This window comes from Eulemur rufifrons, chromosome 26 (assembly GCF_041146395.1).
Source record: "Eulemur rufifrons isolate Redbay chromosome 26, OSU_ERuf_1, whole genome shotgun sequence".
Classification (NCBI taxonomy): Eukaryota; Metazoa; Chordata; class Mammalia; order Primates; family Lemuridae; genus Eulemur; species Eulemur rufifrons.
Window position 1 is genome coordinate 4,473,506 of NC_091008.1, and position 13,066 is coordinate 4,486,571.

The window sequence follows — 13,066 nt, forward strand, 5'->3', positions numbered from 1 at the left end:
AAAAATAAAACAGTTCCCAACCGTTGCTACCTCTTACCTTGTGGTTCGAGGAAAGATTTCCAGCTATCTGGTTCCAAATTAGTACTTCATAATTTACACGATAAAACCCAATATGATCTGGGTTTATTTTGAGAAAAGCATTTCCACTAGGATTAGAAGAGTTCAAAGTGATTCCTGTGGTAGTAAATAAACACTAATGAGAAACATGTTTGCATGTACTATAAACACAGAGAAATTAGACCCAGAGGGCAAAAAGACAAGAAAAGAAAAGGAAAAAGACATACTAGCTCAGGGAGTCAAGTCTGATTCGGATCCAAAGCCCCAAAGCCTAATTCCTACTTAGTTGCCTAACTTTAGAATGTCACTGTAGTGAGTGAGCTAAAAAAATAAAGAAGCAATATAAACAAGTGTCCTGTAATTAGTGACTTGTACTTCTTACTAGCAGAAGCTTGCCAAATGGGTGAAATAATTTTGGGCTGGTCAATTCCTCAATAAAAGAAAACAAACAGACAGAGAAGTCCATGCCTCCAGGGGCAGTCCGTATATTCCTAATCATAAGGGATTAATTACACAAAGTGTATTCACTGGGGCATCCTGGGGAGGGGATAAAAATATAAACACTTGAAAGAATACTTTGTTTATTAAAATCAACATTGAAGTTGATGAAAATGACTATTGCTAAGCAGAATAATAAACTGAGAATCTGTAACACTTTTTAACGTGTTGCAATAGAATTGAAATTCAAATGCAACATTCTTGACTTTGTAATCCATTTCATACTTGCTGTTTCCATTTTATTTATCTTTGTAAAGTCTCCTACTTCTTCATTTTAGTTGGTTACATCAGTGCGTGTACCAAATTAACTTTCTCTCTAAAGTAGCATTCAATATTTACATAGGGCTCTAGCATATAGATTTTAGAAGCCCAACATCGAAGGAACAGAGACTTATGTTTTAGGCAAAAAATATGCACTTAAAATAATAGCTATGCTCTGACATGACTACTGTTTGTTAGCATTACTCCTATACTTTTCAATTCATATACTCTTTTGTTTACATGGTCAATATACAATTTAAATAATGGTGTAGGGACACTTAGTATATTTGAGGAATTTCACATAGTTTAATGTAGTGATAATATAGGGTGCGATATCTGAAAACAGCAGATGAGGCTGGAAATAAAGACCAGCCACATATTAATCCCATGTTAAGAAACTCATCCGAGAGATAGGAAAACAGGGAAGATTTTTAAGTGGGGAAATAACATGCTCGAGTCCAAATAGATAATTTTGACAGTGGCATGGGAGGCATTTTGGAGGAGATTCTGGAGGCAAGAATTCAGAGTCCGCTGTAACAACCTAGGGCAAGAGAGGATGAGGGGCTTACACGCGTGGAGAAGATGAAAAGAGAAAGGAGGTGAGGTATTCACAAGACATATCACAGGTCAAATCAGCACAGCCCTTTTCCTGGAGTGATGTGGACAGTTGGAGAAGGGGGAAATGGATTGCATGGTTGGATGAATTATGGGGCTGCCATTGGAGAATAGAGGAAGGTGAGTCAGCTTGGGAGGAAAGATGGTTTAAATTTTGGAAGTGTTTGCAAGGTCTGGACGGTACCCAGGACGCGGTAGTTTTTCACAATACACGAGTAAGCTCTTCAACAAGACAATACGTTTCTTTAGGAACGTTCAGAGTAGGTACTTGACAAATTATAAACCCTTACCTCACTCATGTCATATTTATCTTTCTTTGTCATCCTCCCGTGGACAAGTTGTTGAAAGGAAGCTAATCTTTTGGCAGCCGTACACTTTGAACGTATCAGGAGGAGAGTTGCTTGCTAAGTGTAAAGCCATATGTCACAGGAGAAAGAGCATGAACTTTGGAGTCTGAGAGACCTAGAATAAAATCATTGCTCTGTGGCTTACTAGCCCTGTGACCTTGGCCAAAGCAGTGGACCCCTCTGTGTCCCAGTTCACCACAAGGGAACTAGGGATAAAAATCCCTCCCTGGGCTGTTGTGAAGATTAAATAAGATAAAATAAGTAAAGTGTTGGTCACATAGTTATGTGTTACGTATCCAGCAGATGGTAGCTATCCCCATTATTATGAAAAGGGATATGCTGCCAGTTCTATAAATAGCAAAGCAAATATAAATAACATTGAGAAGTTCCTGGCAATCCATCTAAATACTGCTGTCTTCTAGTGTGCTTTATATGCACCTAGTTAAGCCTGTCTAGAGTTACTGTGATTTTTCTCACTTTATAGATGAGGAAGCTGCGATCCAGGAAGTCAGTAGTTAAGGACTTTCCAAGTTCATGCTACTTTCAGAACAGTTGTCAACAGCAAAACGCTGTTGGGTTGTTCAGTTACATACCGAAGTGAGTAGAACTAAAATACTGATGCCTATTCCCAGTGGCACACAGAAGTAAGAGCGTGTGTTTTCTTCTGTTTTTACACCTATTCATTTCTTTCTGATTATAACAATAGTATATATTCTTTATGAGGCACTTGGAAAATACAATAAGGTATAAAGGAAAATATGAAAATTACCCACCGCGGCTAACATGTTTTTATCTCCTCTGTGTGTGTGTGCATGTATGTATCTTCTATATGTTACACATGTAATTGGACCCTACTCTTTTTATGATTAGTAGTCTTTGCTCATCTGAAATTATATTGTAAACACCTTGCAATTTCATTTTACATATTTGGCAATGTAAGTTTAGTGGCCACATAATACTTTATCACTCAACTTCTAAATTGTTTTGTTCTGTTTCTTACTGGTTCTATGAATAACAGTATTGAATAAATTATCTCTGGGTAGGGGCCCTTTCTAGAAAATTCCTATTTTTTTCTTTTATTATATGTCTAAGTGGTAGAGAAAACTGATAATTACTGTTGCAAAATTTCATCTAGAGGCTATTTATTAATAATTCCAACCTAATGGATTTCAGTAACAGAGTACTCGTGACAGTTCTTTAATGTTACTATCATATGTAAATAATTTTAGATGAGTAGACAGCTTGCGATAGCCTGAGATTCCTAGAGAGTGAAACATGAAGCTCAAATAACAATGATTTTGTTTAAAATACGAAGTAATAATGCTAGGAATAACAACTGACGAAACTGACAGCATAAAAGATACTGTGGTTGGTGAGAGGAGAGAAAAATATACCCTCGTTGGTGAGAGGAGAGATTACTTGGAGTAGGTTAGAATAGCCAGAAAAGGTTTGGTGGTAAAGTTCCTCTTCTTTTGTTAAAAATTACACATCTAATTTGTAATGTGTCTTCATGCTTAAAATATTGTGCACAGTACAGAAGTAAATAAAAGACCTTGGGGGAAGTGCCACTATTGCCTGGGGAATTGCTAACTGATGAGGTCATCAAAGAAACCGAGAGGAGGGAGGGAGGGAGGATTGGCAACGTGAGCTGGCTGCCCATTCGGTGCCCTCGGGACGTGTTCGTCATCTGTGCTCAGAGCTGAGAGCTGAAGATGTCCTCAGACAGGAAACAGGAACTTATTGCACAGCCTAAAAATGGAACAGCCACTTTGAAGTAGGAAGAGATGCCTGGTTTGCATGACCAGCCATGAATCTGAAGTTTCAGATAAAGGTAGATTTGCCATCACAGCACTGCAAACATCAAAGCCTCCTCGTTAGTGTACTGATTCATTCATTCATTCATTCATTCAGTAAACAGTCATCAGGTGCATGCTGACAGTGCCTTCTGGAGACACAGAGCAACAGTGAACACACGCCATTTCCTCCAGGAATATTCTGTGGGGAGGGGCGACATGGATGAGTCAGCAGAGCACAAAATGTGTCACATTTAATGACAGAGGGACAGAGAGGAAGGACCCTACGTGCTCCCTGCTCTCTCACTTCCCATCTAGAGCACTTGACCCTCCTACCCTAGGTCAATCTTATCACGCATTTATACTCTATTTTGGCCTCTGAAATCTCAGCCTCGATGTTCTTTTTTTTTTTTTAGTAACCTTTCCTGAACTCCCAAATCTGGCTGGTGCTTCTGTGAGCATCGAGCATCCTCGGCTGCTCTACCAAACGGCACCCAGGACACAGTGTCACACCTGCCTGCTGACCCGTCCCTAGACGATCATCTACACTAGGGTTAGGATCGTGCTTTTTTCCTTCCCAGAGCCATCTCCATGCCTACCTCAGTGTCCGGCGTGTAAGCAATCCCTGCTTGAAAGAATTAATTATGTAACTAAGGATTAAATTTATTATTCCAAATCTTCTATCTAAAAAGTATGTAACACATATTAGAACAGTGTTTATTGTGAACTCTTGAAATTTATTTTACGAAGCACTCCAGTAAGCTCCGATTATTTGGAAAATTCACTTGTATGGAAACCTCATTCCATGAAAATGCTGGGTAGACTGGGTTAGGGTAGATGAATTATTCATGCTTTCAAATTTTTAGGCAGCTGCTGAGACGTTCTTCTAACCCTCAACTAGCTATGGTGACCAGTGGGGAAAATATGTAGCAATAGTTAAGCCAAAGCTACTGGAAACCTCCCAATGGAATCCTAACCTTATTATGCCTTTTGTCAGTGCTCTTATACATTTTTAAAAGTGTATTTTTTTTCTGTCTTCTCCATTTTCCTTTGGCAAATGTACTTATGAGTATGAAAATAGTCAGAAGACAGATCACAAAAGGCAGAGCTTGGTTGTCAAATACAACATAAACATACATAAAATACTAAGACAAAATGGCATTGATCTGGGAAATCTGAAAAAATTTAGAATTATTGACCACAATGTTAAAAATATCATTAGCATAAATGAGCAAGAGAAAATTTTGTTGTAATAAAGAAGTCTTTCCTCCATAATAGCAAAGCTGATAGGGTTTATAGTAAAAGTAAAAATCACAAAAGAGTTTACAATAAAAGTAAAACAAAACAAACAAACAAAACCCCCAAAAGGTAGAAAAATTCTGGATTGACAGAAAAACTTGTACACAAATGTTTACAGCAGCATTTTTCATAATAGACAAAAGGTGGAAATGATCTAAATGTCCATCAACTGATAAATGGATAAAGAAAAGGTGGTAGATTCACATAATGGGATAGAATTTGGCAATAAAAAAGGAATGAAGTATTGATACGTGCTACAATATGGACAAACCTGGAAACATGCTAATTGAAAAGATAGTCACAAAATACTACATGTATCATTTCATTTACATGAAATGTTCAGAACAGGCAAATCTATAGAGGCAGAACATAGATTAGTGGTTGCTTAGGGCTGGGGAATGGGAGGATAGAGAAGTGAGAGCTAGGGTTTTATTTTGAAATGATGCAAATACTCTAAAATTGACTGGTGTTATTAATATATCTGTGAATATACTAAAAGCCACGGGATCATACGCTTTAAATGGGTGAATTTCATGGTATATGAATTATATGTCAAGAAAGCTGTTTTTAAAAAAGCAATCTACCGGAAACAGGGTAAAAATTTACTTCTTTGAGGCTTTGGAGAAATCATAACTAATTAATATTTTAGAACATTTTGTAGGAGAATTAATCCTATGCAAATGAAGGATGGGTGATCTACTTTCTCCTCAGGAAAACACAGGTTACGTCCATACCAGATGCTATTCTGAGACTGAGTCCTCAGGGGATGGGGTGAAGAAGAGTCTAGCTTGTTCTTAGCTAAGAAATGGTTTTGGAATAAGTGCAATGGTAAAAGTATAAAAAGCAGAATTCTTCTGGGATTGCTGCTAAAACCTGCCTTATTTATTATTTGTTCAGCGATTTGGAGGTCTGTGTGATAAGGTCTCCTTGTTTTTATAGAACTCTAAAATTTTTCAAGTAAAACATTTAATTTACAAGGGAGATAGAACACACAAATATATTTCAAAAAATAATTGGTCTCATTGAATCAGAGAATTTTTTTAAACCTAGACCTTTCACATAACAGTTTAAGAAATTCAATGTCTTGGCCGGGCGCGGTGGCTCACGCCTGTAATCCTAGCACTCTGGGAGGCCGAGGCAGGTGGATCGTTTGCACTCAGGAGTTCGAGACCAGCCTGAGCAAGAGCGTGACCCCATCTCTAGTAAAAATAGAAAGAAATTATATGGACAACTAAAAATATATAGAAAAAATTAGCCAGGCATGGTGGCACATGCCTGTAGTCCCAGCTACTCGGGAGGCTGAGTCAGGAGGATCGCTTGAGCCCAGGAGTTTGAGGTTGCTGTGAGCTAGGCTGACGCCACAGCACTCTAGCCTGGGCAACAGAGTGAGACTCTGTCTCAAAAAAAAAAAAAAAAAAAAAAGGTCAATGTCTTGCTTATCTGATAAAAAGAAAAATAAAAAAGAAAGGAGGAAGAAAGGGAGAGGGGGTGAAGGAAGGGAGGGAAAGGGAGACGGAAAATGTATACATTGATCTTCCAGTGGTTGAGTATGTGACCCTTCTCCTTTGAATATGCTGTTTATTATTGGGTCAATCATAGTAAATCACTGAGAAGAATATCTCAAGGCAGAAAAGTTTTCACTATAGATAAAGATTTGGAATCATTATTTAGCTGAAATATTTAGCTGAAAATTGTATAAGTTCCAGCTTTATTGTTGCTTCTTTACACCTATATTAGTTTAATGTGGTACATTCATTCAAAGAAGAAATAAATCAACTGATGATATTTACCTCCTTCTTCTGACCTATTGTAGAGTGTAATACTTGTTATATTATCTTCAGTCCATTTAACTGGAATATTCCATGTGTAACTAAAATTTTTGAAAAAGAAAAATTTAACTTTTATCACTAAAAGATGAAAATTTCAAGAGTAAAAATAATTAAAAGGCAATAGAAAAGCCAATTTTCTTTATACATGATTGTCCAGTGTATAATATACTATTAATATAGTTAATACAACACTCTTTAGTGATGAAGATAGGCTGTGTAACTGCTTTCAATTTCATCTATAAAATGTAGAAATTTGTCTCAAAAGATTAGCTAAGGATGAAGACTATTATTTCAATAAAATTCCTTGAGGCTTTGGATAAAGATATTGCACAAATTGCAGAAATATGATACATTATAATACTGAGCATTCACACACAAAGTTGCACATACTCGAACATGTGTTTCAGTCAAAGAACACATGACATTTTTAGAATTCAGAAGACAATCTGTGAAACTCTGTGAAGAAAATAACACATTTTAGAAATTATGTCGAAATTATAACGCCACCACCATCCCCCAAAGCTTCTCCCATTCTCCTGTAAATATCTCCTATTTGGAATCATGAGAACTGGTTTGCTGCAAAAGAAAAATCATCAGGCAAGCATGTTTCAGGAGCTTCCAGTTCTCTTTAGCTACCTTAGTATTTTCCTAGTATGGAGTGGAGGCAGGGCGAGTTAACTTTGTATTTTGATAGACTATGTAATCAACATTTCCGTCTTGGCCGGGCTCGGTTGCTCACGCCTGTCATCCCAGCACTCTGGGAGGCCAAGGCGGGAGGATCGCTCAAGGTCAGGAGTTCGAGACCAGCCTGAGCAAGAGCGAGGCCCTGTCTCTACTAAAAATAGAAAAACTAGCCGGACGTGGTGGTGTGAGCCTGTAGTCCCAGCTACTCAGGAGGCTGAGGCAGGAGGATCGCTTGAGCCCAGCGCTTTGAGGTTGCTGTCAGCGAGGCTGACGCCACGGCACTCTAGCCCGGGCAACAGAGTGAGACTCTGTCTCAAAAAAAAAAAAAAAAAAAAATTCAGTCTTAAATGTCTCCTAAAAGAGTTCTTAAATGTCTTTTTGATGGCTTGAATCCCTTTGTTCTCCCAAGAGAACTATGCCTTTGTACCCGCCGATCACATACTCAAGAGCAGGATCTAAGGAAATGACCGGTACTTCTGCCAAATTTCTCCTTTTGTTTTGAAATTCGTTATACAGCCTTACCCAAGATCTGAAGCTGGCTGGGAAGGATCAGCTGTTGAGTCCAACAGAAAGCGTTTCTGTACAAGGTTCCGAGCGTCCTTCACGTTGAGCACAGGATAACCCATCTGTATGGTCCAGGTGTCCATGACTTCTTGCACTGGTAGATTACTTACCTAACATTGAAAAAAAATTGGAGATTAATTAATTAACAAATAAGGGGAAATGAAAGGATAGAATAGTCAGATAAAAAAAAAAAAGGATTGGGAAATCATTTGTAAGTCCGACAAAGAAATATTTGGGGATATACTCTTCCTTACCTCTTCCAGTACTTCCCAAAAATCTGAAGTTTTTGCATTCTGGAATTTGTATTTTTCCAAGTACATCTGTATGCGAAACATAAGCATTTTAGAAGTCAACGTTTGTTTTCTCATACTTGCACGATATGAACTGAACCACTAGTCACACCTGCTCAATTCTGCCTCCCTAGCACAGAACCAGAATCGACAAAACGTCACTGAATGAGCATGGCTGTCTTCCAAAAAAAAGATCACACACACTGAAATTTGAATTCCATACAGTGCTCATGAATCATGAAATACTCTTCTCCTCGTGGTTTCTTCCAACCGTTAAAAAATGTAGAAACCTTATTGAGTTCATGGGCCTTAAAAAAAAATGGATGGAGGCTGGGCACAGTGGTGCATCTTAGTCCCAGCTACTCTGGAGGCAGCGGCAGGAGGATCACTTGAGACCAGGACTGCAAGGCTGCAGTGAGCTACGATTGTTCCCGTGAGCAGCCACTGCACTCTGGGCAATGCAGTGAGACCCCATCTCTAAGAAAAAAACAAGAGCAGTAGCCCACGTTTACCCTGCAGGCAGTAGTTTGCTGGCCTCTGCTCCAAGGAAATGAATCTATAACCTTTGAATAATAATGATGATGATGGATGAATTGAGGACATTATTCACTTTAGGGAACGTCTTCGCTCTTCAAATATTTAAAAAAAATACAAATCCTTTAAAGAGAAGACTCTCCCTCTGTTCACAAAACCTCTTTCTGTACATGAATTTTTCAGATGTAGTGTGATACACTCCCAGAAAAAAATTCCCAGGCTTTTCCTAATCCCATAACTGGGAGCCATTTGCGGTTTACCAGGAAACTTTCCAAAGTTCCTGCTGTATCATTCCTGTGTTACTTTCTAGAATTGTCCCCTTGGAAATGCGGAAGTCTTTGATAGAAATGGAACCTTCTTAAATGTTCCCTAATTGTTAACTTTGCACATACCATTTTCACTCTAAGTTGCTATAATTTTCAGTAGGTCGTGTACCTAGGTCATATTATCTTCTAAATTTCTTTTTCTTTTCAGCCACGGAGAGAGAAAACAATTTTGCAGGGCTCCTAGAAGTTTGGAATAGAGTTGAAGCCAGTTTGGAATGCGGCCTCCGGGTTTGTTCTTTGAGTTAATGCACTTCTTGGAACTACCACCAGGGGGCAGGCAAAGGAAGGGAGACGCCGCAAGGACTGATCAATTTTAGGTATTCATTCCAGGGAGTACTTCATATAATAATTATAACCATAGCTGTGTTAATGATGATTTCTATAGAATAATATCTTCTTAAAATTAATTTAGATAGTTGCATACTCCCAATGTCTCGAGCTTAGAAATACACAATCTTGGAACTGAAAGGGACCTTAAATATTATTTAATGCAGCTCCCGAAGAAAACTGCTTTGCCTAACTACCTGGGTACACGCAGGGGTGAACAGATTTGCCTGAGATTAATATGGGAAGTCTGAATCCTGGATCAGTGTGGGTCGTTTTTACCACTGTTGCTGTTACTATTTTTTTTAAATTACAATTCCTTGCTTCTCCTGAACTAGAGACTAAATGGAAATTTATATAAACAGTATGTTAAAGGTACTAATTTTATATTGTCTAGATTAGTGCTTCTGAATATTCTATATTAAGAAATTTTTTTTCTGCACCTTGAATAATTATGATGTAGTCAAAATTACATGATGACTCAGTCATGGGTCCTCATTAGTTGGTATCGGTGAGTGAGCAGAAAAGGAAAAGAACAGTGTTTCTATGACTAGTTTCCCTGGAAGGGGGAAGACTTTTTTCAGCTGAGCCATTCCTGTCTTAGCAGGGATACTACTGATACTAGAAGAAAAAGAAAAGACAAATATATTTTTCAGTTTCTATTTTATACCCATAGGTGTTATGAATGTCCTATTACCTACTATACTTTCTTCTGCACAACTCTGGCCCTAAAGATTCTCCAGTTGGTAATGTGCTCTTATTCACCCCCGCCCTGTGCCTATTTTCTGTCTGAGGTTGAGTTTGGGGGAAGGTCGTGAGCACGGAAGAGAACAGACAACTGGCCGTCCCCAGATTTAGCACCATACCAGGTTAGCTCAGGGACAATCATTTTGGGGAGAAAGTTAGCATTTTCAAGGGAAAGACCTTCAACTCCACTTTCACAGATTGTAGGATTTAAGGGCAACAATCATGAAGTGATGATAACAACTCAAGGAGGATACAGTTCGGATGCTTAAACAATGTGAAGGAATGTTCCAGTTGGTCTGAGAACTTATTGAATGTGGCTTATATAGATCACTTAACATTTTCAGATATTAGCTAGTGTTTGAATAATGAAAAAAAAGAGTATTTTGGTAGTGGGTAAATTCATTCCATAGCACTATAATGATATGAAAAATTAATATCTATTCATCCTAGTTCAGTTTCCAGCACCCCATGTAGTCACAGGGTAAAGGAAGACTGTTTTAACTTGAGAAATATTCATTTTATATAAGACTGGTTTTTATTAATTATAACAGATATTGGTTAAAAGAAATGTGAGAATATTATTGAATTATTAGAATAGCTATTCACTTTTAAGGACTCTTTTGGTATGTCTATAAAAAAGTTAATATGAAAGATTATTTAATTTGAAATCAGCTCTGAAGATTCCAAGAATATGCTGTTTATCAATTACAATTTAATGTAGAATGAAAACTATGCAAATGGAATTTTAACTTAATTTTTGAAAATGAATTTTGCTTATTTCTATGTTTGTATTATTTATTATAGACTATTCACTCACTAATTCATTTAAAAAACATTTTCTGGATCACCTAATATAGATAATGCATTCAACTAGGCACTGGAGTATAAGCAAAGATGTAGAAGACGGAGTTCCTGGCTACAGGTGCTTTCAGTGAGAGAGGATATGACAAACTTTGAGTTTGAAGCTGATAGACAAGTTACAAGATGTTCTCATATACACATAAGCACAAACACATAGCTTCTCCCTTTGCACCTGAAGTATACACAAAATATTTTAGTAATGGACAGAGGAGGAAAACATACTGATGCACTTTCCAAACGTTTCCTAAATCCTGGTCTTATTTCTTACTTTAATAGTCACTTAGGTATTTTAGTACTGGGTAGACAGGGATCAGTTTCTTTTGGGGGCGGTGTAGAGAGGGCTAAACGCCACATAAGAGACACGGCGGTAGTGAGAGCCAAAAGCAAACACTGAGACAATTGGCTTAGGGCTGTGGTCCCCAACCCCCTCTGCCCGCTGACTGGTACCGGTCCATGGCCTTTTGGGGACAGGGCCACAGAGTTCTGCCACCCCACCCCTTCCCATCCGTGGAAAAATTGTCTTCCATGAACCTAGTCCCTGTTGCCAGATAGGCTGGGGACTACTGGCTTAGGGTCTGTTAGAAGAACAAAAATGAAACTGAAACAGCCACTTAAGCGGGATGTGTGAAATACTTTAGAAAGATCGTTGCCATTTCTGTTTCCAAAAGGAAGCAGGCCCTCTTTATTCATTGACTCCATCCTAAGAAGAATATTTATATTGATCATTTTCCAGTCCAATAAATAAGTGCAAAGCCTTATACTCACTGTAAGGGAAGGCCCTTACAGATAGACTTACATTTTTGTATCATATCATGTTGCCATGGAATGAATTGTGCTCCCTGAAATTCAAACGTTGAAGCCCTAACCCGGATGTGATGGTATTTGGAAATGGAGGCTCTAGAAGGTGTTCAGGTTGGATGAAGTCATGAGGGTGAGATCCTCATGGTAGGAGCAGTGTTTTCATAAGACACCAGAGAGCGTGCGCATTTGCTTTCTCTCTCTCCCCCTCTCTCTCTCCCCTTCTCTGTCCCTCTCTCTCTCCCTCTCTCTCTCTCCCCCCCTCTCCAGCAAGATGGTCACCTACAGGGCAGGAAGAGGCCCCTCCCCAGAAAGTGAACTGGTCAGCACCTTGATCTTAGACTTCCCAGCCTCCAGAACTGTGAGAACATATATTTCTGTTGTTAAACCACCCAGTCTACGGTATTTTGTTGCGGCATCCCAAGCTAATACACATGTAAAGGATATGAAAAATAACTGAGTAAGCTTTCTTAAATTCTCTATGAAACTTCTGCTAAATGATAGCTACACATACAATGTGGGTACTCAACTTGGTGTGAAATCACCTTTTCATCTTTTGTTCTATCTATCCCTGAGTAAGGAAATTAAAAAGGGAATTATCCTCACTTAATCACATACCAGCCACACATCAGTGTGATTTACTTTTAATGCCACTAAAAATAGTAAATAATACCTGACATCCTTTCTGAAATAGCTCAGGTGTCATCCAGTCTTCAAGCATTCTCAAAATGGAAGCTCCCTATGATGGAAAAAATGGTAAATTAAACTAATAGAGGACATGTCAGGAACAAATATCAGTTATCACTGTTGTGACTGTATTTCACGATCATGTTTGTGAGATTATTTCTTCAAGATGATTCTGCTAAATTACATGGCTCTATTATTTTAAGATAAAAATACCAGTTGGCACACTCCTTCCATCTGTGCCTCTAAGAAAAATGCACTGGGCATGCTGGCTTATGCTTGTAATCTCAGTGATTTGGGAGGCTGAAGTGGGAGGATTGCTTGAGAGCTGTAGTTTGAGGCCAGCCTGTCCCAAAAAAAGTAACAAAAATTAGCCGCGCATGGTGGCGCATGCCTGTAGTCCCAGCTACTGGGGAGGCTGAGGCAGGAGGATCTCTTGAGCCCAGGAGTTTGAAGTTCCAATGATCTATCATCACACCACTGCACTCTAGCATGGGTGACAGAGCAAGACCTTGTCTCTAAAAAAATAAATAAAAGGTAAAGAGAAATTGTCAA

The 13,066-nt window shown here is 38.5% G+C and overlaps 1 protein-coding gene across 2 annotated transcripts in view; it reads right to left on the reverse strand.

The window, feature by feature from the left end:
* ENPEP (glutamyl aminopeptidase) overlaps window positions 1-13,066 on the reverse strand; it is a 68,395-nt gene that overhangs the window by 22,625 nt on the left and 32,704 nt on the right. For both annotated transcript variants that reach the window (XM_069459026.1, XM_069459025.1), the window contains exons 8-12: window positions 12,501-12,566; window positions 8,202-8,267; window positions 7,906-8,057; window positions 6,661-6,740; window positions 38-174 (exon numbers count right to left, since the gene is read on the reverse strand). In XM_069459026.1, coding sequence (XP_069315127.1) covers window positions 38-174; window positions 6,661-6,740; window positions 7,906-8,057; window positions 8,202-8,267; window positions 12,501-12,566 — 501 coding nt within the window. The remainder of the gene's footprint in view (window positions 1-37; window positions 175-6,660; window positions 6,741-7,905; window positions 8,058-8,201; window positions 8,268-12,500; window positions 12,567-13,066) is intronic.